Source organism: Acartia tonsa, chromosome 1, assembly GCF_053477335.1.
Source record: "Acartia tonsa isolate MP-2025a chromosome 1, ASM5347733v1, whole genome shotgun sequence".
Taxonomy (NCBI): Eukaryota; Metazoa; Arthropoda; class Copepoda; order Calanoida; family Acartiidae; genus Acartia; species Acartia tonsa.
In genome coordinates this window covers 37,052,012-37,079,509 of record NC_137260.1, presented here as the reverse complement: position 1 = coordinate 37,079,509, position 27,498 = coordinate 37,052,012, and the positions used below count along the sequence as shown (strand labels likewise).

At 31.8% G+C, this 27,498-nt stretch overlaps 5 protein-coding genes and 1 pseudogene across 7 annotated transcripts; 3 read left to right on the top strand and 3 right to left on the bottom strand.

Annotated features, from left to right (window-relative positions):
* Positions 1-521, bottom strand: LOC145303671 (histone H3). Its single transcript, XM_080153326.1, has one exon. The coding sequence runs from the start codon at positions 448-450 to the stop codon at positions 40-42; it is 411 nt and encodes a 136-aa protein (XP_080009452.1). The 5' UTR covers positions 451-521; the 3' UTR covers positions 1-39.
* Positions 522-6,252: 5,731 nt separating this feature from the next.
* Positions 6,253-6,630, top strand: LOC145318474 (histone H4-like; annotated as a pseudogene).
* A 1,630-nt stretch (positions 6,631-8,260) lies between these two features.
* On the bottom strand, positions 8,261-8,812 carry LOC145318462 (histone H2B.3-like). The gene has a single exon (XM_080159737.1). It carries the CDS (start codon positions 8,806-8,808, stop codon positions 8,434-8,436), a length of 375 nt encoding a protein of 124 aa, XP_080015863.1. The 5' UTR covers positions 8,809-8,812; the 3' UTR covers positions 8,261-8,433.
* A 4,412-nt stretch (positions 8,813-13,224) lies between these two features.
* LOC145318454 (histone H2A-like) lies at positions 13,225-13,698 on the top strand. The gene has a single exon (XM_080159726.1). It carries the CDS (start codon positions 13,265-13,267, stop codon positions 13,640-13,642), a length of 378 nt encoding a protein of 125 aa, XP_080015852.1. The 5' UTR covers positions 13,225-13,264; the 3' UTR covers positions 13,643-13,698.
* A 968-nt stretch (positions 13,699-14,666) lies between these two features.
* Positions 14,667-19,704, bottom strand: LOC145318424 (mpv17-like protein). 3 transcript variants are annotated; one of them, XM_080159720.1, is made up of 6 exons: positions 19,395-19,495; positions 18,834-19,042; positions 18,534-18,639; positions 18,281-18,412; positions 16,520-16,698; positions 14,667-15,947 (listed from the first exon to the last, which is right to left on the bottom strand). In XM_080159720.1, the coding sequence occupies exons 2-6, from the start codon at positions 18,986-18,988 to the stop codon at positions 15,944-15,946; spliced, it is 576 nt and encodes a 191-aa protein (XP_080015846.1). In that variant the 5' UTR covers positions 18,989-19,042; positions 19,395-19,495; the 3' UTR covers positions 14,667-15,943. The 3 variants fall into 3 exon arrangements, with proteins under 3 accessions (XP_080015846.1, XP_080015839.1, XP_080015848.1); XM_080159713.1 differs by having other exon boundaries at positions 14,667-15,926; XM_080159722.1 differs by lacking the exons at positions 14,667-15,947; positions 16,520-16,698 and adding an exon at positions 17,280-17,759 and having other exon boundaries at positions 19,395-19,704.
* Positions 19,705-20,684: 980 nt separating this feature from the next.
* FucT6 (alpha-(1,6)-fucosyltransferase 8) lies at positions 20,685-25,982 on the top strand. Its single transcript, XM_080159702.1, has 9 exons — positions 20,685-21,031; positions 21,309-21,548; positions 22,325-22,460; positions 22,917-23,013; positions 23,272-23,403; positions 23,542-23,683; positions 24,027-24,353; positions 25,333-25,442; positions 25,687-25,982. Exons 1-9 carry the CDS (start codon positions 20,786-20,788, stop codon positions 25,925-25,927), a joined length of 1,671 nt encoding a protein of 556 aa, XP_080015828.1. The 5' UTR covers positions 20,685-20,785; the 3' UTR covers positions 25,928-25,982.
* The last annotated feature ends 1,516 nt before the right edge of the window (positions 25,983-27,498 follow it).

Here is a 27,498-nt window from a genome sequence, read left to right as displayed (position 1 = left end):
TATAAAGAGCCGTTTTGCTGTCTGTCAAAGTCGATGGGCTTAAGCACGTTCACCACGGATTCTCCTGGCGAGCTGGATGTCTTTGGGCATGATGGTAACTCTCTTGGCGTGGATGGCGCACAGGTTGGTGTCCTCAAAGAGACCAACCAGGTAGGCCTCGCTAGCCTCCTGCAGAGCCATGACAGCGCTGGACTGGAATCTGAGGTCAGTCTTGAAGTCCTGGGCAATTTCTCTGACCAGACGCTGGAAGGGAAGTTTGCGGATCAGAAGCTCTGTGGATTTCTGGTAACGTCTGATCTCACGGAGAGCAACAGTACCTGGCCTGTATCTGTGAGGCTTCTTAACTCCACCGGTGGCGGGGGCAGATTTCCTGGCAGCCTTGGTGGCCAGCTGTTTGCGAGGAGCTTTTCCTCCAGTAGATTTACGAGCAGTTTGCTTAGTACGAGCCATTGTTAGTTTATAGTAGAACTATGGCAATTTCTTAAAAGCTTCATTATTTATACAAAACCATTTTTTAAAATCCCCCCTCATCCCTCCCTTTTCTCCTTCCCTTCAACAATAACACCCCCCCCCCCTTTCCCATCTGCTTGATTTAGGTCACCCCTTTTTTAGTTTCCTCAAGCATTTATACCATATGATTTGGTTTATGCTTTATTTTTTTTTGGGGGGGGGGGGGATTTAAGTTTCACCTGGCTTTATTATACCAACGGTGTCTTTACAACAAAAGAGAAATTGTTATGCCGCCAAAACTCAAACATTAAGCAAAGAGGAGTTGTAAATATTAAATAGTGCCAACGGAAAAAGAGAAAAACATTATTTTTTTCTCTATTTCAGATTTCCAAAAAATCAAATCTAATATAAGAAAGAAATTTTTATTCGTAAACCGATAAACATACTAAACAGACCGGGTCACAAATCAATTAAAAATATTAACCCAACACAAGCTCATAAACCTCATTGAACCTTAATTTCAACATTATTGACGTGTCATATAAGTAAACTATGTAAAATATTAAAAGCGTAGCAAATTAAAACTATGAATTTTACCAGATTATGTCTGTATGGTCTGTTTGAAAAAAATCCTTATTTGCACCAATTTTCTGTTTTAAACTATAATCTATTAGACTGTTTCAAAAAAAATTGAAAACAACTCAATTTGTAAATGTTTGTTTCTACATTTTTGTAATATTTATTCTGTCATATATTTAAAAAATATATTTTTTAGTTTTATAAATGTATAATTATGAAAGAAACAGAGATAAAACAAAACATCATTACATGAAATCTTAAATCGTTGATTTGTATTTGTGACCAGGGCTATCATCTAAAATGATATTAATTTAAAAATTCATTTCCTTGTTGATTTTTAAAAAAGCGAAGCTTTTATATAATTATGGTCGGTCCGTCCGTAACGGATAGCTTTTTTCGTTAATTTAGGCATGTTAGAATTGTCCTACCGATTTCAGATTTTGCATGGTGATTCCTTTAGTAGTTAGGTACGATTTAGAAAGCGTAGCAACTCTATAATCATTACCAAAATGTCCGTACGTCCATTTTAAATATGTTGATTTTTTTTACTTTTTTAACAACTAATTTTTATGTGATCTAATCATCCGATTGATCTGATTTTTGGTATATTGATTCCTGGGACAACACAGTATAATGTTACAATCGACGCAACTCTATAATGAAGTCCTAAAAATGTAAGTATGTCCATAAACATCATCCTGTTTTAAAACAAATTTAATTACAATTTTGCTTCGACTCTTATACATTTATATTCTGATTATTCAGTTCTGACACTATATAAGTGTTAATGTCCGTTTGTCCTACCGTTTCAGTGCTTCGCTTTTATGGATGTTGTCATTCTTGTTTTCATAAATTTTCATATTAAGAAAAACTAACCTAATTTATCTTTCAAATAATAAAACGCCATGAAAATGTTTCAGTTGGTAGAAAGCTTGGCTTTTGCCGGGTTTTCTATCCTTTCAACAATGCATACAACCCCCCCCCCCCCCCAATCCTATAAGTATTAGTTGGTGGGAGGGATTGAGTATAGATTAATTCTATATTGTGTTGGATATGTTGAAACCGGTTTGTGGCCATTTCCCTCTCCCCCTTTATGGCCTGAAATAGGGGAACACTTTTGCTTTCATGAAAAATCTTAAAAATGGTTTCAATAAGTGGGCTCGTATTAACCCCTTAGCTGACGATAACGTGAACAGTCTTAAATAATTTATTTTAAAAATGTTTTTTTTATTTTCATTTGGGGTTTATGGTTTTTGAGTGTCGTTTTTTACGATTGTAATAAGTTTTTTTGTATTCATGTGATATTAATGAAATTTCATACAGAGACTACCAACTACTTTAACTAGCTATGTTTATAATTTCATCGATCTACATTGAAAGGCCAACGAGTTAACGACACTCAAAGACAATCAACATTTTTTATTTAATAGTATAAAAAAAGACTTTTTTAAATGTAGTACCTACGGACAAAGATTGCATAATTAAAGGGATTTAAACGTAAAAATCGATCATGAAGCATGAAAAAACTGCGATTGTCATTTGTCTAAAGAATCTACACAAAAAATTTCAGACTCCTATCTTTATTTTAAGTGTTTTTTTTTTGCACGAAAAGTTAAAGTTAATTTTGTGAAAGGAAAAAAATAATTGATCCGAAATTTAAACGAAAAACCTATGGACAAAGATTACATAACTATAGGGGTTTAAACGTAAAAATTTGGCACAAAGCATAATAGAACTGCAATTCTTATTTGCCTAAGGAATCTACACAAAAAAATTCAGACTCCTTTCTTTATTTTTAGTGGTTTTTTTTGCACGAAAAGTTAATGTAAATTTTGTTACAGGAAAAAAGTAATTGATCCAAAATTTAAACCTAGTAAATGAAAGCTAGCATAAATCCTGCCATGTGGGTCTGCCCCCAACCCCTTACCCCTTACCAATAAATGAGGTCCATATTAGCAACCTAACTATACAACATGTTCTACCTTGTAAATATTTCCATGAATGAGGGATCTTTAATTTTTTCAGTACAGCTTTGCAACTGATAAATATCCACTAGATTAAAATCAGTTCTCAGCCATACTGAAAAGCATCATATTACAGGCAATTTTCTCTCTATTAATAAACCTATAATAAATAAGGCAAACAATATTAAATCAGGACTAATTGGTACCCAAACTTTTATAACCATTAGTAAAAATTAGTTTGTAAATTACATTTGGTACCCAAAGTTTTATAACCATTTGTAAACATTGGACTGTAAATTACACTCAGTACCCAAAGTTTCATAACCTTTAGTAAACATTGGACTGTAAATTACATTTGGTACCCAAAGTTTTATAAACCTATATGGCTATATCCGCTAGATTATAATTGGTTCTCTGCCATACTGAAATGCATCATATTACAGACATTTTGGCACAAATATTGTAAGTAATTTAATGGCTTTAGAATCGTTTTCACAATATTTTTATGTTAAAAATCGTCCAATTTAACAATACTTTTCAACAAATATTATTAGTAATTTAATGGCTATAGAATAACATCTTTTAATCCTTTTTTACATGGTCTTTACGTTAAAACCGTCCAATTTAACGATACTTTTTATAAAAATATTTTTAGTAATTTAATAACTATAGTATAACAGTTTTTCAAAATAGTTTTTTACATCATGTTTACGTTAAAACCGTCCAATTTAACAATACTTTTTAACAAATATTGTTAGCAATATAATGGCTATAGAATAACCGTTATTTTAATCAATTTTTTACATGTTTTTACGTTACAAACCATCCAATTTAACGATACTTTTTTAACAAATATTGTTAGTAATTTAATGACTATAGAATAACGTTTTTCACTTCGTTTTTAAGTTTTTAACTTTTGTATTTCTATTTTAATATCTGCGGACAGCTGTCTATAATACGATGTGATAAATAACTATTCCAGTAAGGCTTCCAAACCGGTTTATATCTGCTGGATAAGAAACTGTTCTAAGCCATATTGAAAAAGTCATGTATAGCATTGTATTACAGACATTTTCCCACAATTACTAATTGGCCATTTGGAGCCCACAAAACTGGTTTTAATTGTATAATTTTCCATTTTAATATCCGTGGACAGCTGTCTATAATACAATGCAATAAATAACTATTCCAGTATGACTTCCAAACCAATTTATTTCCGCTGGATAAGAACCGGTTCTAAGCCATACTGAAAAATCATGTTTAGCTTCGTATTAAAGTCAAATTTCCACATTTTCCCACGATTACTAAAATAAAAATCCTAAAGAATAATGTCAGTTTTTTTAGCACAGGCCTTCGGCCATATGGAGCCCACAAAACTGGTTTTAATCTTATAATTTTCCATTTTAATATCCGCAGACAGCTGTCTATAATACAATGCAATAAATAACTATTCCAGTATGGCTTCAAACTGATTTATATCCGATGGATTAGAACTAGCTCTAAGCAATACTGAAAAATCATGTTTAGCTTCGTATTACAGTCAAATTTCCACGATTATTAAAATAAAAATCATAAAATTAATGTTAATTTTTTTACCACGGGCCTTAGGCACATCAGGGCCTACAAAACTGGTTTTATTTGTATATTTTTTCATTATAAATAACTGTGGAAAGCTGTCTATAATACAATGCGATAAATATATATTCCAGTATAGCTTCAAACCGATTTATATCAGATGGATTAGAACTGGCTCTAAGCAATACTGAAAAATAATGTTTAGCTTCGCGTTACAGTCAAATTTCCACGATTATTAAAATAAAAATCATAAAATAATGTTTAATTTTTTAGCATGGGTCTTAGGCACCTCAGGGCAAACAAAACTGGTTTTATTTATATATTTTTTTATTATAAATAACTGTGGAAAGCTGTCTATAATACAATGCGATAAATATATATTCCAGTATAGCTTCAAACCGATTTATATCAGATGGATTAGAACTGGCTCTAAGCAATACTGAAAAATCATGTTTAGCTTCGTTTTACAGTCAAATTTCCACGATAATTAAAATAGAAATCATAAAATAATGTTTAATTTTTTAGCATGGGTCTTAGGCACCTCAGGGCAAACAAAACTGGTTTTATTTGTATGTTTTTTTATTCTAAATAACTGCGGAAAGCTGTCTATAATACCTATAAATACCTATTCCAGTATGGCTTCCAAATCGATTTATATCCGCTGGATTAGAACCGGCTCTATGCAATACTGAAAAATAATGTTTAGCTTGGTATTACAGTCAAATTTCCACAATTATTAAAATAAAAATAATAAAATTAATGTTAAATTTTTTAGCATGGGCCTTAGGCACCTCAGGGCCCACAAAACTGGTTTTATTTGTATATTTTTTCATTCTAAATAACCGTGGAAAGCTGTCTATAATACAATGCGATAAATACCTATTCCAGTATGGCTTCCAAACCGATTTATATCCGCTGGATTAGAACCGGCTCTATGCAATACTGAAAAATAATGTTTAGCTTGGTATAACAATCAAATTTCCACAATTATTAAAATAAAAATCATAAAATTAATGCTAATTTTTTTACCATGGGCCTTAGGCACCTCAGGGCCCACAAAACTGGTTTTATTTGTATATGTTTTTATTCTAAATAACCATGGAAAGCTGTCTATAATATGATGCGATAAATTGATTAATTTAAGCATGTTAGAATTGTCCTATAATTTTCAAACTATGGATTTCCAGCCAAAAAATTGTTGATCAACAGTGCAGTTACTCTTTAATTTATTTGCCTTGTGGCTTTTCTTGGATGTAACTAAATATATATGTTTACAATTCAAATATTATGCTTATTTTATTCATAAATCTTTTTATCATTTTTAGTCTTTTAAAATCGCTAGAATTTGTAGTTGCACTTAAAAAAAGAGCGAATAATGAGATTTTCCTTTTATTATTGTTATTATCATAAACCGGTTAGAAGATATATTTTTCATGTCAGATATACTTTATCTACAACCGGTGGGAGGAGTAAATAAATTTTATGGTCGGGGGGGAGGGGGGTAATGGTTGGTATGGGGCGATTGTTTGCTGGGGAGAGTTGATGAAAAATGGTTTGAAAGCAAAAACGGGTTTAGAAATAACTCTTGGGGAAATGGTTTAGGGGATGATAGGCAAAACCATATGGTTTTGTATAAAAACCAAAACTCTGCCATTCCAATTCAGTTTCAATAACTACAATCATCATGACTGGACGCGGCAAAGGAGGAAAGTGACTCGGCAAGGGAGGCGCTAAGCGTCACCGCAAGGTGTTGAGAGATAACATCCAGGGCATTACCAAGCCCGCCATCAGGCGTTTAGCTCGTCGTGGTGGTGTCAAGCGTATCTCTGGTCTCATCTACGAGGAGACCCGTGGTGTTCTTAAGGTTTTCCTTGAGAATGTTATCAGAGATGCTGTCACCTATACTGAACACGCCAAGAGGAAGACTGTCACCGCTATGGATGTTGTCTATGCTCTGAAGAGACAAGGCCGTACCCTCTACGGATTCGGAGGTTAAGCCGGAACTGAAATCTGACCTGATTACTTGAAACACTGAAACGGTTCTTTATAGAACCAACAAAATCATTCATATAGAGATAATTATTAATCACACAACATATATTTTCTTGTATTTTAACTTTCAAGGAGCAAATGTCAATAATTGGCAATTAAAAAATAACAATATTCATAGGCTTCTGACAGTCTGCTTCAGTTTTGGTGGTTACAGAAACATAACTGCAAATGAGCAGAGCTACGAAAATAGAGCCATTATAAATGTTTTTACAACATGCTTCAAAGCAAAGCTGATTTAATTAAATGCAGTTAGAGCTTAACTTGCCATACCCCATATTTAAAAAGTATGACAACATCTACAAAAGCGAAGCTCTGAAATGGAAGGACAAACTAACATTAACAATTGCAGAGTGTTAGAACTGAATATTCATTCATATGTCTATTGTCTATATAAAAATTGTATGTAAAGGGGTAGTTTCACGAAATGCATTTGAACTTAATTCAGTGAACCGCATAGGGCTATTTTTTGCTATTTAAGGGGTAAACTATATTTATATGGCATATATTTGAAAGAATTTCAATTTTCTATTGAAAACATCAATCGTCTTTTTGTGATATATGCAAATATGCAGTTCACTAAATTAAGTTCAAATGCATTTCGTGAAACTATCCCTTTGTTGCAAAACTGATACAATGCATGTTACTGTTACGGGCATACTGACGTTTTTAGGACTTGATTATGGAGATGCTTCGGTTATAACACTTTACCTTGTAAAAGAAATCAGTATTTAAAAAAAGCAGATGAATAGGATAACATTCAAAAATTTGTTGTCAAAAAAGTAAAAAAATCAGCTTGTTTAAAATGGACGTACGGACTTTCTGGTAACAATTGCTGCACTTTCTAAGTCGTACCTAACAGTTATAGGAATCAGCATGCAAAATCGATCGGACAATTATAACCTGTTGGAATTAACGAAAAGAGCTAACTGTAACGGACCGACCCTAATTATAGAAAAGCTTCGCTTTAGAAAAAGAAATGCAATTTTTTTTTTCAATATTTAAAGGTCAAAATTCTTCATTAGGAGCGCAAAACTATTCTGAATATTTCAAACCCATTTTAATATAGTTGTTCAAATTCTATTTGATAACATTTTGAATTAAAGGGATTTCAAAACTGCTATTTGAAAAGGTCTTAAAAATATCTGTTTTTGTCACTTTTTAAAGTTTAACTTATTAATATACCATTCTCAGTTAAATATTTCGGCACCTCTAGCTCAAAACCGACACAGATACACAGCCGCGCTTTCTTCTCTTTTTTTTCAAAACACATTTTTTTGGGCTGTTTGGTTAATTCAATTGTGTTTAAAACTTAATTTATTCTGTTAAAAATGTGTCCATAATAATAAACTTACGAAATTGATAATAAGGGGGGGGGGAGGAAGTTTGTACACTTATTTTTAAAGATATCAACTTGATTTTTAAAAAATAATACTATTTTAACATAACCGAATCAACAAACCATTACAGATTACATTTTGGGACTTTCCTTCTAGGGGCTTGTGGAGCAAAAGTCCCCCAAAAACACTAAAAATATGAGTTCTGACCTGATTTTTTTTTTTAATACATAACCGAATCAACAAACCATTACATATTTCATTTTGGGTCTAGTGGAGCAAAAGACCCCCAAAACACTAAAAATATGAGTTCTGACCTTATTTATAAAGATATCAACCTGATTTTTTTAGGAACATTTTAAATAACCGAACTTTATATAACAAAATAAGATTAAAAATTCTCAGTTATGATAATTGTGGTTGGTCCTGTAAAGGACCGTTTGTCTCCAGTGGGCAACAATAGAAGGTCGGTGGTCAAATTACTTAGAGCTGGTGTACTTAGTGACAGCCTTGGTTCCCTCAGAGACGGCGTGCTTGGCCAACTCTCCGGGGAGGAGAAGCCTGACAGCAGTCTGGATCTCCCTGGAGGTGATGGTGGACCTCTTGTTGTAGTGAGCCAGACGGGAAGCCTCAGAAGCAATACGCTCAAAGATGTCATTGACAAAAGAGTTCATGATGCTCATGGCCTTGCTGGAGACACCAGTGTCGGGGTGCACCTGCTTCAACACCTTGTAGATGTAGATAGCATAGGACTCCTTGCGCCTCAACTTCTTCTTCTTCTTGTCTCCCTTGGCAATGGCCTTTTGGGCCTTGCCGGACTTCTTGGCAGCCTTTCCTGAAACCTTAGGGGGCATGGTGAAATAGATACGATAATGAATCTAACAAATAACAAATTTTTCTTCTTTTTATACTTTTTCAGTGTTCAATCTTCTTTATGCAGTTCCCGCTTATTTTGTTCTCATTGTTGTAGACAAGGCAGGTGAAACCGATCCCGGGTACATGATAAGAGGGATATTTGGGCCGTGTCGCGTCTAATTTTGTGAGGGATGGCGACGAGCACAAAGCGTATGTTGTACAGGCACGACACCATTCTGTCAAAGGAGGGGAAATAACAGATGTAACTGTGCAAAAGAAGTGAGAATGCAATATTCTTATATTAGCCTTCTTTTTAAAAGCAAAACTATTTTATAATAAGGGCCGTTCCGTCCTTAATGAATAGATTTTATATCTTTTTTAGGCATGTAAGAATTGTTCCATCAATTTAAAACTTGACTGATGATTTCAGTAACAAATAAGTACATTTCAGAAAGTGTAACAACCTTATAATTACCAGAAAAAATATATATTTAAAACATGTCGATTTTGAACTCTTGACAACAATTTTAAAAATAATATAATTATCTGAATTTATGAATCAATATATCTAGGACAATTAGGCAATCTGTTATAAGCGAAGCGTCCCTATAATCAAGTCTTAAAATGTAAATATGTCCGCAAATAGCATTTTGAATTTAAGTAATTTTGAGACAGATTTAGTTTTTGTTTTTATACTTACTAGCGGCTACGCCCATAGAGACCTCTAGTGGCACTTTAAATGTTTTTTATTTGAATATCTAATTTGAGAAATCATTGCCTATGTTGCGTTCAAGTCTCTACAAAAAGCGAGAATATTCTTTAAAGAAGTTGTATCAACTTTTTTTTTTTATAGCTAGCCGGTTCTTTTAGTAAGTAGTAGATGTAAAAATTTTCATAGAATTCAGATATGCAATCGGTTTTTTTGTAGACCTCTTATTTTTTAAGTAATTTAAGTTTTTTAAAAAAATAATTAAGTCGGTTTTAAGGTACTAAAACGCAACAAAATAAAAGAAGAAAATGGCCAGTAAGAACAAAAATAGTAAGATCTTTAATTTGACACCTTACTTTTAAAATTCTGTTGAGTAATTATTGAAAAAATCTATTTTTTTAACCTCGGTATAATAAAAACTTTAGACCTAAATATTTTCTCAAACAGACATAAAAAACATGGGTTCATATATACCTTCAGAATCAGAAAAATATTACGAATCCATTGTAAGCAAAATCGAAAAAAATTAAAAAATTAAAAAATTAAAGAAATGGCCAATTATTTTTTTTGTTCAGACAACACTATTGTCTTCCCTTTTTTACCCCCTCTTTACCCCCTCTTTACCCCCTTCCCATTTTTATACTCAATTGAAGAATTAAGACGTTGCCTGTACAATATAATATGATATTTTCATATAATTCCTTTTATTGTAGTTTATATACTATATTGTAAACTTTTTTTTTCAATTTTGCTTACAATGGATTCGTAATATTTTTCTGATTCTGAAGGTATATATGAACCCATATTTTTTTATTTGTGAAATAATAAAATTAAGTTCAAAGTTTTTATTCTCGTGGGTTAAAAAAAATCGATTTTTTCAATAATTACCTGACAGAATTGAAAAAGTAAGGTGTCAAATTAAAGATCTTACTATTTTTGTTCATAATGACCATTTTCTTTCTTTTTTTTGTTGCATTTTAGTACCTTAAAATCGACTTAATTTTTTTTTTTTTAAACTTAAATTACTTAAAAAATAAGAGGTCTACAAAAAAAACCGATTGCATATCTGAATTCTATGAAAAATTTTACATCTACTACTTACTAAAAGAACCGGCTAGCTATAAAAAAAATAGTTGATACACCTTCTTTTCAATTTTTTTTGTGTTTTTTCTTAAGAGAATGGTGGTACCCTCCCCAAAATAGTTATAAACCTTCCTGGGAAGCTACCCTACTAAGGAGGACCCGACGGTTCAGCGGTTAGCGAGATCCTTCGGTACGGACAAACGATCAAACAGACATCCTGTTACTTTATCATAAGGATAGATAATTTTGAATATTGAATGTGTTATTACAATGGCCGTTTGTTTGTTTGTCTGATTTGATGATATTCATTTTTTATTGATGTTGTCATATAAGTTCAGTTTAAGGTTAAAGAAGTATTACATCAAAATTTACATTTATACTAGCTTTCATTTCAAATGCATGTTATTTCAAAAATTCAAACTAACAAATACTAGAAAATTAGAATTCTTTCGAGTTCTTATCATCAGTAATACAGAAGAAATAAAAAATTGTAAATAAAAGTAAAAAAAATAGGTTCTCACTCCATCCTTGTAATATACCAAGTAGGTACTTTTCTATTGGTTTATGGTTGTCCCTTTAAATTTAAAATAGCTTGGCTTGGGTAGACATCATACATCCTCTATTTATTTCTCTTTTGTTTCATTACCCGCCTTTTTCAAAACTAAAAATAAAAGAAAATTAGATCACTTATATTATACAACATTTTGATAATATATATTGTAATTATATCTACAAAAACTTGTTTATTTAACTTTTATCAGTGCTTTATATGAGAAGACATCAGTTTTTGACAAAATTATTATTAGCAATGTTTACATAACAGTATGAAAAGCGAAGTTTTTCCATTGTTAGGGTTCCGTACAACAAGTTAAGTCACTGCAACTTACTTTCAAGAAAAAATGGTAAACAAAGAATACTGCATTTAGCTCGTTTTTTCTACTTAGAATAGTGATTTCATTTAGCAACAAACAACTAGGCACAACTAAATAGCATAAAACCATGGTATGACCAGTAGGGATACCCCCCCCCCCCAAAAAAAAAAAAATAATCAGTTATTTTGTAGTTTTATTTGGGACAGACAGCCATCGTCCAACTTTATATCATTTATTATTAATTATTTATCTAATGTTATGCCTTATTAGTTGAGATTAATTTTGACATAATATGTTCTCTTGAATTTAAAACAAAGATGACAACATCCATAAGTAGCGAAGCACAAAAATTGTTGATGGGAATACGTAGAAGTAGATTTAAAGTGTATTTATTAAAATCAATAATAGATTTATTGGAGAAAATAAACATGAAACTTTGTTTTATTTTGTATGATGAAGATGGTTAAAGTAAATTACATACTAGATGCACATAACAATGGGAAAAAATATTTTGAAACTGTTAATGCAAAAAAGTTTTAAAATTGGACCAAAAATGCCAAAGATATGGGGAAATATATCAACATATAAAAATAGCCAAAAACCTGCCGCCATTGTTTCTTTTCTTAAAACGCCAGAAATTCAATTTTAATATCTTTAACTGAAAAAATTATAAAAATTGGACCATAAACACCAAAGATATGGGTAAAATGTGAAAAATATAAAAATAGCCAAAAACCTGCAAAAAGGCAGTCTGACTTTTGTTTTCTTCAAACGACAGGAAATTTAATTTTGATATCTTTAACTGAAAAAATTTCGAAAATCGGACCATAAACACCAAAGATATGGGGAAAAATGTGAAAAATATAAAAATAGCCAAAAACCTGCAAAAAGGCAGTCTGACCGTCATTGTTGTTTTCTTTAAATGACGGGAAATTTAATTCTGATATCTTTAACTGAAAAAATTTTGAAAATCGGACCATAAACACCAAAGATATGGGGAAAATTTGGAAAATATAAAAAATAGCCTAAAACCTGCTAAAAAGCAGTCCGACCGCCATTGATGTTTTATAGTTAATTGTGCTCCTTAATGATGGGAATGTTGTCAAAAAATTTCAGCTCTCTATCTTTTATAGGAGCCGAGAAAATCACGTTTCCCCCAATTCATTAATTACGGACGGACAGACGGACGGACATTGTGAATTATAGAGTAGCTTCGCTACTAAAAAAACTTAACAGTATTACTTAACAATTAGATTCTATAGCCTAGCTAAAATGAAAAGTCCACAATTTTTAGGGAAGCTTAAAGTATTGATCAAGAACAATTTTTTGGCTTTTTGAAGCGGCTAGTCAATTTTCCTTCATTTTTCTTCTTCTTTAGGAAATTGAGTGTGGTGATAATCATTAAACTTAAAAAAAAACATCTAAAAAATTTCATATAGGTTTACAATTGCAGTAGGTATTAATTTTATTTCTAAAATGTTGTTTGAGATAGATCTTAACAATTGAGTTTGGCGGGTAAAAGCAGGTAAATATGTATAGGGAGGAGAAACGCCGCATATAGGAGGAGAACTCAACTAGGACGTGACGGTACGGTGCAGAGCGGCTATATATTGATCTAATAAGGGGAGGGAGATTAAAAGTGGGAAATGTTAAAGGAGAATAGGATTTTAAACAAGAAGAGAAGGAAATTTTAAGCTTAACAAAGAAATAAACCCTAGAAGAGTATAAATAAGGCAAGTTTCAAATACACAATCAGTTTGAATTAGACTTTCAAATACCTAACTTATCAACATGTCCGGACGTGGAAAGGGTGGAAAAGTTAAGGGAAAGGCGAAGTCCCGTTCCAGCAGGGCTGGACTCCAGTTCCCAGTTGGACGTATCCATCGTCTCCTCCGCAAGGGAAACTATGCTGAGCGTGTTGGAGCTGGTGCCCCGGTCTACATGGCCGCTGTCATGGAATATCTGGCAGCTGAGGTCCTGGAGTTGGCAGGTAATGCCGCCAGAGACAACAAGAAGACCAGAATCATCCCCAGACATCTCCAGCTGGCCATCAGAAACGACGAGGAATTGAACAAGCTGTTGAGCGGTGTCACCATTGCCCAGGGAGGTGTCCTCCCCAACATCCAGGCTGTTCTCCTCCCCAAGAAGTCTGAGAAGACCAAGGCTTAAGAAGTTTACCGGATTGCTACATTATACCTGAAAACGCTTTCTTTATAGAAAGCCAACATTTTTCATTATATGAGAAATATTCTATAATTAATACCTAAATAAAGATAACTAAGAGCGGTGGGTTTTATTGCAACCATCTCGTAATCAATGTATAAATGGTACTTCAAATTCGAATTTCGATCTGAAATTTTGCATGAGTAATCCTTGGTAGATCTATTTTCCCTAAATTGGACAAAAAGTTGGAAAAGTAACGGCTGTTTCAAGCTATTTTCAATGTAAATCCATCACGAAACCTATCTCCGCATAATACTCTGCTCCAAAACGTTTTCAAACGATTCTAGCCGATAGTTGCTGGTACTAGAAATCTAAAAATCCGTTACTTTTTCAACTTTTTGTTCGATTTAGGGAAAATAGACCCAACAAGGATTACTCATGCAAAATTTCAGATCAAAATTCGAATTCTAAGTGCCATTTATACATTGATTACGAGATGGTTGCATTGACCCCCCCCCCCTTATTTCTCTATTAATAACTTTTTTGGCCGTATGAATCCTTGATAAAACAAACTTTTTGTTTGCATAACTATATTTATCTGAAATTTTCCACATTATTTGTTAAAAGGACCGAAAGAGTCAAATATTTCATATCTAAACAGTCCCAATAGAACTAACAGTGTTTTTGTTTGATGCAATTATTAAGAAGAAACTCCTTTATTAATACCAATACCTGAGATTAATTCACGGAAATTAAATATTGTCTTTTTTCTAAGTTGGTTGGTACATTTTTTTCTCTCTAGTTAATTTACTTTAAACCTCTAAAAATCATTTTATTTCTGAAAAAGCTAACTAAGACTAAACATATGATGATCTTTTCTTAAACGAACATACCAAATAATGTAGTAGCTGTGCTGTGTAATATATAAACTTACTTTAAACATGAAAAACATAAAAATATAGATCTAGGAAAAACATCTTGCAAATCTTAATTGGTAAAAACCTTTTTGGATTGAACAATAATATAGTTAAAAACAATATTAAGAAGATTTATTGAGGACTAACAAATTGGCACTACACAAAAATAAATTAATAAACTGTCAGTTTATTTTTGACAATATTTTATGATTCATATAAATGTTAAATAGGATATATTCAAAGATAGGCATTAGAAAAAAGAAATAATCTTCCATAAACTATAACAGGTTAAATAATAGTTACCTTTAATATAGTATTAAAGACAGTTTTCCTCGGATATTAAATTAAAATTACAAAATTCTATGTCTTCTATTTTAATGTTTGGAAAATTTGTCTGAAATATGATGCTATGCATGATTTTTCAGTATGGGTGAGAACCAGTTTTAGTCCAGCAGATATTAATCGGTTTCGAAGCCATACTGGAAAGTACTATCCAAATTTACAGGCGAGATTTTTTCATATCCCGGCCTTGAATATATATCACAATTCTATGTTAATTTTACATTAAACAAAATTTCCCTAATCCCAAATAAACATAGAAATATATTTTAAGAGATAACAATTAATGACAAAAAAGAAAGATGAAGGATCTGTTTTTCCTTTATTAATAATTATTGAGTTTTGGTGATTTTAAAAGATGTATAACTAATGGCACACCAAACATTTTAAATAAATAATATGCACTAAAACCTGTTTTAACAGGGAGCTGACAATGGAAGAAAAATCAAATCCTCAAGATTTCTATGTCATACACTGTTATTGTCCTAATTATTTATTTAAATTGGATTGATGTTTCTGAAGGATTGCTCAAGAGTATATTAACAAATATTTTACTAATTCAGTCTTTTTTCATAGGTACGAAGACTTAAAAATATTTCAAGAACAACTGGACTTTTAGAACATAAATAAAACACAAAAGAAAGTAAGCACTGTGTGATTACGGATGGTAATACGAGGCATATCTTACAATTTCGGATTAGTATTATTTTGACGTTTATCTTAAAAAGTTGCAGGTTATCCGAACAGGATTAGGATTTCAGAAATATCCGAACAAAAATTGGGATTATAATGGGAAAAACAGGTATTCAAATTTTGGTCCTACACAAAATGGCAGGTATATTCTGAAATATTCTTTTGCCATCCATAGGTAAACTAACTTTGATTCTAGTTGTATCACTGGTATAAGTAAAGAATGTACATAAAGAAATGTAAAGTTGATGAAAATGAAAATTATGAATAAAATTTTCTAATGTATTATGAATTTGACAATGTAATACCGGGTATTAGTAATAATTTGACTAAAATTGGATTGACTAAAATGTTAAATATATTAACTAGAAGCATTTACTTTTTTTTCATTTATGGACCACAAAATATGGATAATTTCCATGAAGAGTAGATAGGTTTAAGTTCTTAAGATTAGAATCAAATGTGTAATAACAGTTGTACCGTTTCAATCACATTTTTGTATTGCTGATGGCTGTACTCCTAACATCTAGGGGCTCTGTATTTGAAGTGGGCTGAGAGATAGCATAAAACCATCCCTAAAGCTTTAAAAAATATTTAATATTATATAACTCAGTCAGACAAATAAAAAGACCTTGCGGCATTATAAGGATTGGATCCAAAAGAAAATCAGGCAAATTACAAAAATCATGCAAATAACGGACATTTAATCCTTGTATAAAAGTAACATGATGTCTCTCTGTGCATGTGTAAAAGTAAATTAAACATAACACAACTCACTTATGTGTTATTAGAGGACTCTAGGGGCGCAAAACCTAAAAATATGAAATATTATTGTAAAATAACAAAGTTCATACGTTAAAATTATTGTTATTATTTTTTTCATTAAAATAATTAATGATTTTGGTCCGTGAAATGAAATAAATATAAATACTCCTACTTAATATATTTGTTATATAATAAAACCACTGGCGGTGTAAAACCATCAGGTCTAATCTTCAAATACGACAGGAAGGTGAACCAGAAAAATCCGCAGAACCCAACAAAGATTGTCCTGAGCCTCGCAGGCACCAGCCAGAAGTTGAGAAAGGTCAGAAATGGCCAGATACACATTCCAGTCTAAAAATAAACATAAATATTTCATCTCTATCACTCTCTGTGTTTAAAGTTTCATTTTTGACAATTCAAAATAACCTAATATATCCTGTATATTTATTCTTTTAAAATTCTAAACAAGACAATATCATTCATTGGTATAAATACTTATTTCTAAACAAGATATAATGTGCAAGAAAAGCTTAGATATTTATAAGAGCTTGTGTGTTTATAAATGAGATAAAAGGTAAATGACTATAGGGGATCAAAAGTTTTTGGGAATGGTATACTGTATTATAGTCCGTTTCAGGCAGCGCCTCTTAAGGGGCGTTTCGTCGTATTTCCACAGTAGCTTTCCCTCTATTTCTAGCCCCTGAGGGGCCAATTGCCTAACACTGCGGGGCAATCACCTAACCAACCCAACTTAACCAAATCTAACCTAAAATAACCGATTAAAAGCTACAGTGAAAATACGACGAAACGCCCCTGAAAAGGCGTTGTCAATGATGGGACTATACCAAAGTTTTTAAAAAACTGACCAAATGACAGACAAACGAAAAATATTACTTGTGCATAGCTTTACATTCCAATATTACAAAGATTAGTTATTAATATACTTTTTTTATTTTCTTCCTTTTACAACAATAAATAAATAAACAAAATGCGTTGGTTTTTAGTTTCAAATTTCATAAGGCTAAAGGCAGGTAAGTTTTTAAAAAGATTTAATTTAAAATATTTTTAGATTGCAAAATCAATATGTACAAAAAATACAGAGTAAATTCATGATCAAATAGCAGATTTTAAAAAAATATATGTATACAGTAGGTATCATGCTTCAATAAATAAAGTTTCTATCATTGGTTATGGTAAATTACTATGTTTCTAGATTATCATACAAATGTAAACATAAATTATTTAGTTGATAATATTGGTATAATATTTTGACTGCTGCCGCTATTATGCTTCCAAGCTGCCAGCATTGTGGTCCAAAAGAAGCTGCAGACGGCCACATAGATGGCACGCAGACGGCCGGGTATAAACTTGAAATTGACTGTCTGTAGAAATGGCCAGATAAATGCGCTGACCTAAATGAACGGGGATAAAACATTCAACGAGGTCAAAGGTTTGAATTTATAATTATCTTTCTATAAAATTCAAAGTAAAGTAAAATCTTATAACTTATAAGTTTAAAATAAGAGCTTAAAGCAACCTTTAATAAGCATTGAATGTCTTTTTAGGTAAACAACATAAAAACATTTTATAGACATAAAAAATACTTTATTTCTTTTAAGAAAATAAAAATCATTAAACATGCTAACAAAAATTGTAAACAGAGACAAAATGTGAAGTAACTCCTTAAAGAGTAAAATTATTATCTAATTCTAAAACTAGTCTATTTTTCTATTTTAATTAAGAATTGTAAAGTCATCCCCAAAAACTTTTATTCTTAATGATTTATCCATCTATTTTTTGGATATTTTCAATATATGATTATCATTCTGTATTTGATAAAAATATCAAAAATGCTAAAATAAATACCTACCTAAATTTTTAGAAGAAAAAAGTTTCATTTAAAATAAAAGTTTTGGGGGAAAATAATTCTTACCGCCCAAGTATTTGGCAGTTTTTCTCTCCACTCGTCGTAAACTCCTTGTGAGTCTTTCCCTTCCAGAACAGAGAGACCAATATAAAAGGAAGACAGGCCGACAGGTGCAAATAATGTCTGATCCAGGGCTACCTATCAAATAAGCAAGAAATATAACAAATGAAATCGAAATTTTCTTAAACAGATTTTTAAAATTTGACGTAAATTAATAAAAACTTTTTAAAAAATATTGCAGATTTTCATTACCGTTTACCTTTGCTAATAAATGTGACATGGTGGTTTTAGGAAAGAGTCTGGCAGCCGTTCTCAACCAATTATATACTAGCGGTGCATGTATTAGTCCACCATAAATACAAAATCTAAAAAAAATTCAACTTAAAAATCAAAAGCTAAGAAATAAATTGCTAAGTTGGTTATCAATATAAATCAACTGTCTAGTGGTTAACAAACAACAAAAATTTAATGCTTTTGCTCATTTATTACACGTCAATAGCTAACCTCTAAGCATCATTACAGAAACAAAGTTAGAAACATACTTAAAAGAAATGTTTACCTCTTAATTTCTTGCCAGTCTATTTTTTCTTCGCCAGGTTTATATTTTCTAAAATATTTCTGTTGTACAAAATTAGCAGAAGGATACAGAACACTGTAAGTCATCATACTTGGAATTATTGGATATTTTCTAAACACAGCAATGATTCGTTCCATATTGCTGGATTTCTTTGTCAGACTTCTTTATTGTTTGTGCAAAAATTGTATTTCCTAAAACAATAAAAAAACTCTAACCTTAAAATTGTATTATATTCATCATTATGTGTAGGGGTAAATTTTAAATTGGGAAGGTAATCCCCACTTTAACCCCCCCCCCCCCCTGGACGTCTATGTAATTGCTTAAAGACAGGGCATATTTACCTTTACAATGTTAATTTATAGATTCTATATTTCATTGTAGATTTAACATTATTTTAAATCATTCTAGAAAATTACTGTTATATAATCCAAGAAAAAGGATATCTAATAAGCCTACGATCAATGATATACCCATTAAACAGTATGCTTCCAGACTAAAACACTCTAAAAGTAGAAAAACTTCGCGCTTAAGTAAGCAACTTACCTTTTTCAAGTTTTAAGCTAATTATTGATATTATTTAGTTACATATATAGTATATACAAGTAGTAAAGGCTTTTAAGTTTTCTATATATACATTTTGGCCTGAAAAAATATGTAGTAATTTTTATTATTAAAGAACTTATGGACGCAGTAAAGTAATTACAAGTTATTTTAGGAGTAAACGTAAAATGAAGAAAAATTGCTTTAAAATTACAGTTACATTGAATGTTATAAAAGTACATTTATCAAAAAAATAACAAATGTTAAACACGTAAAAAATCGACGTCAAAATATGTCAAATGAACTTGTTTATTTGTACTTTTCTTGTCTGCTTTCGATGAGTCGATTAATCAGCTGATTTTTCAAAGGATATGTCATGGTTGCAATTTCTTAAAATTACAAAAAGAATAATGAAATAAAATGGACATTTTTAAAGCGTTTAAAATATCCAGTTTAAAACATTTCCAAACAATATATGAACAAAACACCTACAATTTTTTTAAGGATTTGCCGGTTACAAGATATTCAGTTACAGGATGGAAAATGTTCATAAATATCTTAATAGATATTAATTCGACAACTCTGTTTTTAAGCGCACAAATGCCTCGTAAAATTATTTGTATTATTGTTGCAGACGACAACACTTGAGCCGTAAAGAAGAGAGACAATTGACAAGTCACAAGAATCTTAAAGAGGCTAGGCCTCGTTTCTTTGTCCCCTAATTTTACAATTCATCATTAAAATTTACACCAAAGGAAAAATGGGCACTCCTTGATCATTAGAGCTGTGAATAATCAAAAGATTAACTTTTAAAGACAAAATTTGTTAATAATACTGGTTACAGAGCTAGTAAACTTTTATCAATCAAATGCCTAATTGTTTTAAATTCTGTTTGTTATTTTAAGTACAATTTTATGTAATACAAATCAATATTCTTAATCAGTCCCTTGAATAATATTAGTTTATTTGCAATGTATTTTTTTTTATTGTTGAGGTTATGAGTGGGCAATTTTACATGTTTGTGAAAAGCTAATTTTTACTTTTATGGTTCAAATTGACCAAGACGGTGATTAATGTCCCCTCTTAAGGCCGTCCAAGCTGTGGGGAGGGGGGGGGGGGGATTATCTAATCTACTCCCTAACATTTGTAGCAACCTATATTGGTTGTTTTTTTTTGAATGGGTGGGGGGGGGGGCGTACTTGTAAACCATATAACCTCCTGGCCTTGGATTTACTTGTCACCTCCCCTTCTTTTATTATTGTGTAATCTTTTCATTAGCTCCAGATCAATGAGTGAACTATTTTTTTTTTAGATGGAAGTGAGAATAACCAAATTGTGATACAAACTGACAACAAAAAATTTAACCAAAACTTTGGTCTAAATAACAAATAAAAATGAGAATATTTTATAATTTTGGAAAGTTATTGATATTATTATTAATAGTCTGGCTGGCCATTCTTGTATTTTTACTCGGAGGGCCACTCAGTAGGACATCCGAAACAGATGAACTTGCCAAAAAGTTGGCCAACGTACAAAGTGAGAATAGAGCTTTGACAAGAGAAAGAGATAAATTATTAAGACAAATACGAGATATTAATAAAAGAACTTCAGCCTCATCTCAAGTTGATAACGTTATTCAGGCAACTATTATTTTTTAAATTGTAGGTTGATACGCCCCTGATTCTTGAGGGGAGAAATATCGGATCTACTGCAGTTCATATTTTATCGGGCGAGGGGGGGGGGGGGACCTATTAAGTTTTGTTGAAACACATTCACCTATACCTACAGGTTTTTTCTAAACAAAATATTTTTTCTGTCAAATATTATAAACAGACTAAATATCAATATAATACTTTCTGTTATTCTAATGAAATATTTAATCATTTAAATTAACATAACTTATTACAATTTGTTTAGGCTGAAATTCCTGTAGAAGAATCAAAATTTCTAGACTCTACTTGTGAGCCATCCCTACAGTATGAAATCTACAGGCGGAGAGCAGTTAGGGACACAAAAGAGCTTCTCAACTTTATCCAAGGACAATTAGATATTATGCTAAAGAGTCGAGAAAAACTGACGGATGCAAATATAAATTATTTGAAAGATGAAACTAGAAACCATGGTCATGCTATCCTCGTGGATTTACAAAAATTAAAGGTAAAAAATGAATGTTGATTATAAGATAGAAACATCCTTAGTTCAAGAAGTTCCTATGAAATTCATCCAACTTGGTGCATTTGATCTCATAGCCCTTACTTTATACGCACAGTGAGCCTAATCCTTCCCTGCAAAAGTTTGATCTTTCCTAACCAAGATACATAGCTATATGGTGTTGCAATATTTACGTAGGTATTGATGCTATCCAATGTAGATGCAATTTATGCAACTTTATGCCAATGTCTTGATATAAATGTGAAAGTCAATAAAAGTAGCATGACTCACCACAAAACAAACATGTGTAACCATTTACCCAGGTAGACAGCAGCATTTCATATCTCTGTAAAATTCACAAATACTTGACATAATAAATTAAAACCCCAGAATGAACTAAAGTACTCCGGAATGTATAAAAGCTTCATAGGTACATAAAAATAAGATTATTAAATAGACAAGATAAAATACACACAAATATATTTTTATATTAAAATTAAATAAAATGGGATTCTTGGTCTAGGATCACTGGGTGCTTAAGATTAGTAGAAGAGTCCTCCCTTGGTCATTTACAGTCGGCCTCTTCTTAAGAAGATTGGACACCCAGTTCGATATTTGGTCTGTGATCATACCTAGATAAAACACAAGTTTTGGTCTGTTACTTATCAATCTTCACAATAAATCATATGGATAAGCAAATAATTACATGAGCTGTCCAATACGGACAAAATAAAGAAGTATGTTTGCTAGCACACTTTGAGTTGCATTATTATTAATTATAGGAAAACGATGGATATGAAGAATGGCGAGCACAAGAATCTGAGGATTTATCCAACCTGGTGCAAGAGAGATTAACAAAACTTCAGAACCCTGATAATTGTGATTCAGCAAAGAAATTATTGTGCAATTTAAATAAAGGTACGTATTTGTTGGACCGTGTTTTAGCGAAATATATTTTTTAATAAGCCCCCCTTCTCCCCATTCGGGTAACCATATCGTAATCAAATGGCACTTAAAAGCCGAATTTCGTTACGAAACTTGGCTTGAATAACCCTTGGTAGGTGTATTTTCCCAAAAACGAAAAAAAAATTGAAAAAGTATCTGCTGGGTAGCCTTTTAGCTGCTTTTTTTGCCATTTTTAAATCTATCGTTTAGCCATTAGCCGTTACTTTTCTAACTTTTTATTCGATTTAGGGATCCTGAAATTCGGATTTTTCGTGCCATTTGTGAATGTGCATTGATTACGAGATGGTTGCATTATCCCCCCCCCCCCTCCCTAATGATCATTTAAATGATCTAATTATGCAAGATTGAGGATACGGATTTCAGATTCAGCACACTTTCTTAATGTTTTATCATAATGTATTGTGCTAGGTTGTGGATACGGATGTCAGATTCACCACGCTGTTTATTGCTTTATCACAGCATACGGTTCTCAGAGGACCCTCATACTTAAATCAAGTGGATGGAGGTAAAAAAAAACTTCATGCAAATTAGATTTTTCTATGTTTACATTGATTTTAAAGTTATGGAATATTTTTGTCTTGCTATATTTTTTAACCTTTATATCTCTGTTTGATTGCAAGTGGTAATTAGAAAATGGTGGAACTTTTATTTAACTTTTAAGAAAACCTCACGTAAGATTTTTATATTATTAATACTTTCAATAAATATTACTTGTTTTTTTTTATGTAGGTAGGTATTATTCAAGGTATTTTTTATATCTTAGATATAACAAGAAAGGATTTGAGGAGGTGTTTCTGCCCCTAAGTAATACCTGTCTGGCCGCTGAGGGCTCCAGTAAATCCAACTGGCCAGGATCTGATAATGTTCAAGTTGTGGAGATGCCTATTATTGACAGGAATAAAATAAAATAAAACTTTAATTTAAAACAAATTTTTTTTGTATTGTTGAACTTTCCAATGATAATATTTTGCACGATTGCTTTGAATTTGATTTATTAAGAATTAGGACTCATTTTTATTTTGTGTGAACTCAGTGTGAACCCACGCCCAGCCTACCTTCCTCCTGCCATCCCTGCTGACCTATCTGAACGTATTCAGAGACTGCACGGCGACCCAATCGTTTGGTGGATTGGACAATTCATCAAATATATGCTACGGCCACAGTCACATCTTAAGGCAGCGTTGCTTTTTTAATTAAAACTAGCGGCCACGCCTCCTAGAAGCCTCTAGAAGCAATTAATGTGGGACATACCCTTAACCAAAATAATTAAAAACCTTCCCTGGAACTACAAGAAGTTTCATTGTAAATGAGAACCACATCGGTTCAGCGGTTATCAAGATCCTTCGCTACAGACAAAAGAAGCTTACTAATTTATATAATAGGATATGCTTACCTAATAATTTAACAAATTGATTCTGTGTATTTGGTTACCTTCTATTGAACGCTTATTTTATTCAACTTTTTGTATGTACTGTTTTATGAAATTCAAACCGAGTAATTAGCAACGCTGTTTTGTAGGAAATGTTGGATAACACAGAAAAAAGCCTTAACCTTAAACATCCCATAGTTGGCATCCACGTCCGACGCACGGACAAAGTCGGAACAGAGGCGGCCTTCCACGCTGTCCCAGAATACATGGCCCTGGTAGATCAATGGTATCAGCTCTATGAGCTGACCCACACCGTGGACAAGCGACGGGTTTATGTAGCCAGTGATGATCCGAAAGTCCTGGGCGAATGCCGAAAGTCGTACCCGGAATATGAATTTTTAGGAGACCCCGATGTGTCCCGGACGGCAGCTGTACATTCGCGTTATACCGATTCTTCGCTGCGTGGTGTTATTCAGGCATTGAAAACTATAGAATAAAACACTGCTTATTTTTTCCCACCCGTAACATGGTGTTTTTAGGTTAAGTTAGATTGAACATAAAAAGCAAGAATTAGCTATAATTCTGTCTAAAATGTTTTAAAATGAGTTATTTAAGCAAACAAAAAGGTGATGTTAGCAAATAATTTCTTGTATAAAATCATAAAACGTTTTTTCATTTAATTTTCATTTTTTTCACTGTTGTGTTTTTATTTGACATTAAAAATAAAAATCATAAAAAATCTTCCAAATCAAAGAGAAAAAATCTTTGAATTATTGGTCAATTTAAGTTCAAAGATTTTTTTATTGTAAAAAGTTAATTTTTAAAAAATATTTTAGGAAAAAATCTTCTAACAAAAAAAAAATTATCATAATCCAAGATGGCGTCAATACATGTAAAATAATAATTTCAAAACAAAAAATTAAAACTTGAATATCTTTTTTCACAGATTGAATTTCAAAAATCGGTCTGACAGTTTTTCCAAAGTCAGTATGATCTATCGAATGAAAAAGGTTTGAAACTGATAGAACATTTCTTTATACTAAAACATATTTTTTCTCACGTTTTTTCCCACACTTCCAAAAAATGAAATTCAATGAAAATTAAATGGTTCTCACGTTAAAAAAATTTTCTCACGGGTCCAAAAAATGAATTTAAATGAAAATCATATGTACCATTTAAATCAAAATAAATGGTTCCCACGTTCTAAAAATTTTCCCACGCTTGACATTCTTGAAAAATGCTTAATAAATGGACATTTAAACAAACCAAAGATCGCGTTTTTTGCAATGGAATGAATAATCACGCCCGTATTTTGAGTTTTGAAGATTTCTTTTCTTGTAAAAAAAAGGAATTTAAGAGGTGGGTTAAATAAAATAAGAAACAAATCTTAACTGGTTCCAATATTTTTCCCGAGTTTTTTCTTGCCCTCTTATTTAAAGTTCTCAATGACTGTAGGATATTCACATGTTGAGTGTGTCGGACCACTTGGTGTGCACCTTTAGCAGCCAGGTCTGCAGGATTGCCTACGAGATTATGCAAAATATGCATCCAGATGCATCTGACAGGTAGGGTATTTTGTCCTCAGCTAGGAAAAAATAATACCTACTTCTGCTATGCCAGACGGGTAACAAAAGTAGTAAGTAAATACCTTGTTTTATTATTTGGTGAAGTTAAAAAAAAGACGAACAACGTGTATTTGAAACTTAAGAAGGCCATTGCCATGTATTCGTCCATAAGTTTTAAGGTTATTATTTAATTTTCCTTTTAGAATTGATCTATTCATGTTTTTACAATTATTTAAATTTTTAGGTTCAATTCATTGGACGACATTTTCTATTACGGGGGCCAGAGTGAGCACCAACAAGAGGTTATCTATCCCCACGCCAGACACAGTTCTGTTGAACTTGACCTCGAGGTCGGGGACGTGATTGGTGTGGCTGGCAACCATTGGGATGGATTCAACAAGGGCAGGAACCACAGGACAAACAGGGTTGGACTTTACCCGGAATATAAGACAAAAGAGAAACTAAAAATTGTAAAGTTTCCTTAGAAAGCAAAAATCAAATTTCAACATTGATATCTATAATACAAAGTAGAACGATGTCTGTCCGTCTGTCTGTCCGTCTGTCTGTCCGTCTGTCCGTCTGTCTGTCCGTCTGAAGCTTAAGATCTCAGTAACCACTGAACAGATTGGGCTCTACTCTTCAGGGAATATACCTACTGGTCCTGTGATGGTTTTAAGCTATTTTCTTGGGGGGTTGGACACCCCCAACCCCCCCAAACAATGAAAAATACACCCCCCCCCCCCCAATTTTTTTTTTTTTTTTTACTTTTTCTTTTTAAATCTAAAATACGAAATATTAGGTTGATCAAACCTCTTGGGGCAAAGCCCCTAGAGGCTAGGGGCGAAGCCGCTAGTACTTTAAATGGCATTATTCTAAAATAGCATCATAATACAGTATTCATATTTTTCTTTCATTTCTGTTATAATTTTTAAGGATCTTGCAACAAGGTCTAATTTATATGAACATTTTCTATATTTACTATTTTTATTATAAGAGGTTAACTCACAAACAAAATATGAATTTTACATATTTATTCAGACATTACAAATTGTTTCGTGCATATTTGCACTCTTCAGATGTCAATGTAAATATTATATGTTATTATACATATTTTACTACTACCACAAGGGCCGGAAAAATAAAAGACCCATAACTCTTTATAATAAACAGAAAACCTATATTTAAAAAGTAATTTCAAACTATTTCACTAATTTTAGAATTGATTGGATTGAATAGCCTTCATTAAAAAAAGTGAGGCTTAACTCCTTGATAAAAATTATGGGGGAAATAATGAATTTTTTAAAATCGTATTAATGCATTGTATAACTAGCTAGAATTTAAGACCGCCAGTTATAATATGTTGCCCTTTAGAGACGATCATTTTTTATATACTTTGGAAAATATCTTACCAATCTAAATGTTACAAAGACAGACGTTTCCACCTACTGCTTTGATTCCTTTGGTACTGCTTTTATTAATAAGAATTTTCATAAGCATACCATACCTATTCAATGCAAATTTCCGATAATTAAAGATTAGTTGAATAGCATATCATAAAAAATCAAGTGAAAAAGATATAGTTCAATACCTACCTACCTTATTGATGATTTTAAAGTTTTTTTTCTAAATTTTCAATGTTGTCAAATTTCATTGTCGTTGGTAACTATTTTAAAAATCATTGCAACAAATTAAACTTTTACAAGATCAGCTTTGTACATGTACAAGGAGGGAGACAAAGATTCTGATAAACAAAAAATAAAGCATGAAAAAATACCTAAATACAATTAAGAAACTCCTCCCTTCAATTTTGTCTATTTTATATTTTAGGACATTTTGTTAAGCCTGGATATGTTTATAATTGTTTTACTTTTTGGTTTATGGTTAAATAACTCCAAGAAGTCCAAATAGGACCATAAGAGGAGGTTGTTGATTCACTATATCAATGTTTCAATATATTTGTCCAAGAGTTTTTTAAACACTGATTTTTTGTCTGTAGATTTAACAACATTCACAGGTAGATTGTTCCAATCTTTTATTGTCTGAGAATCTTAACTTC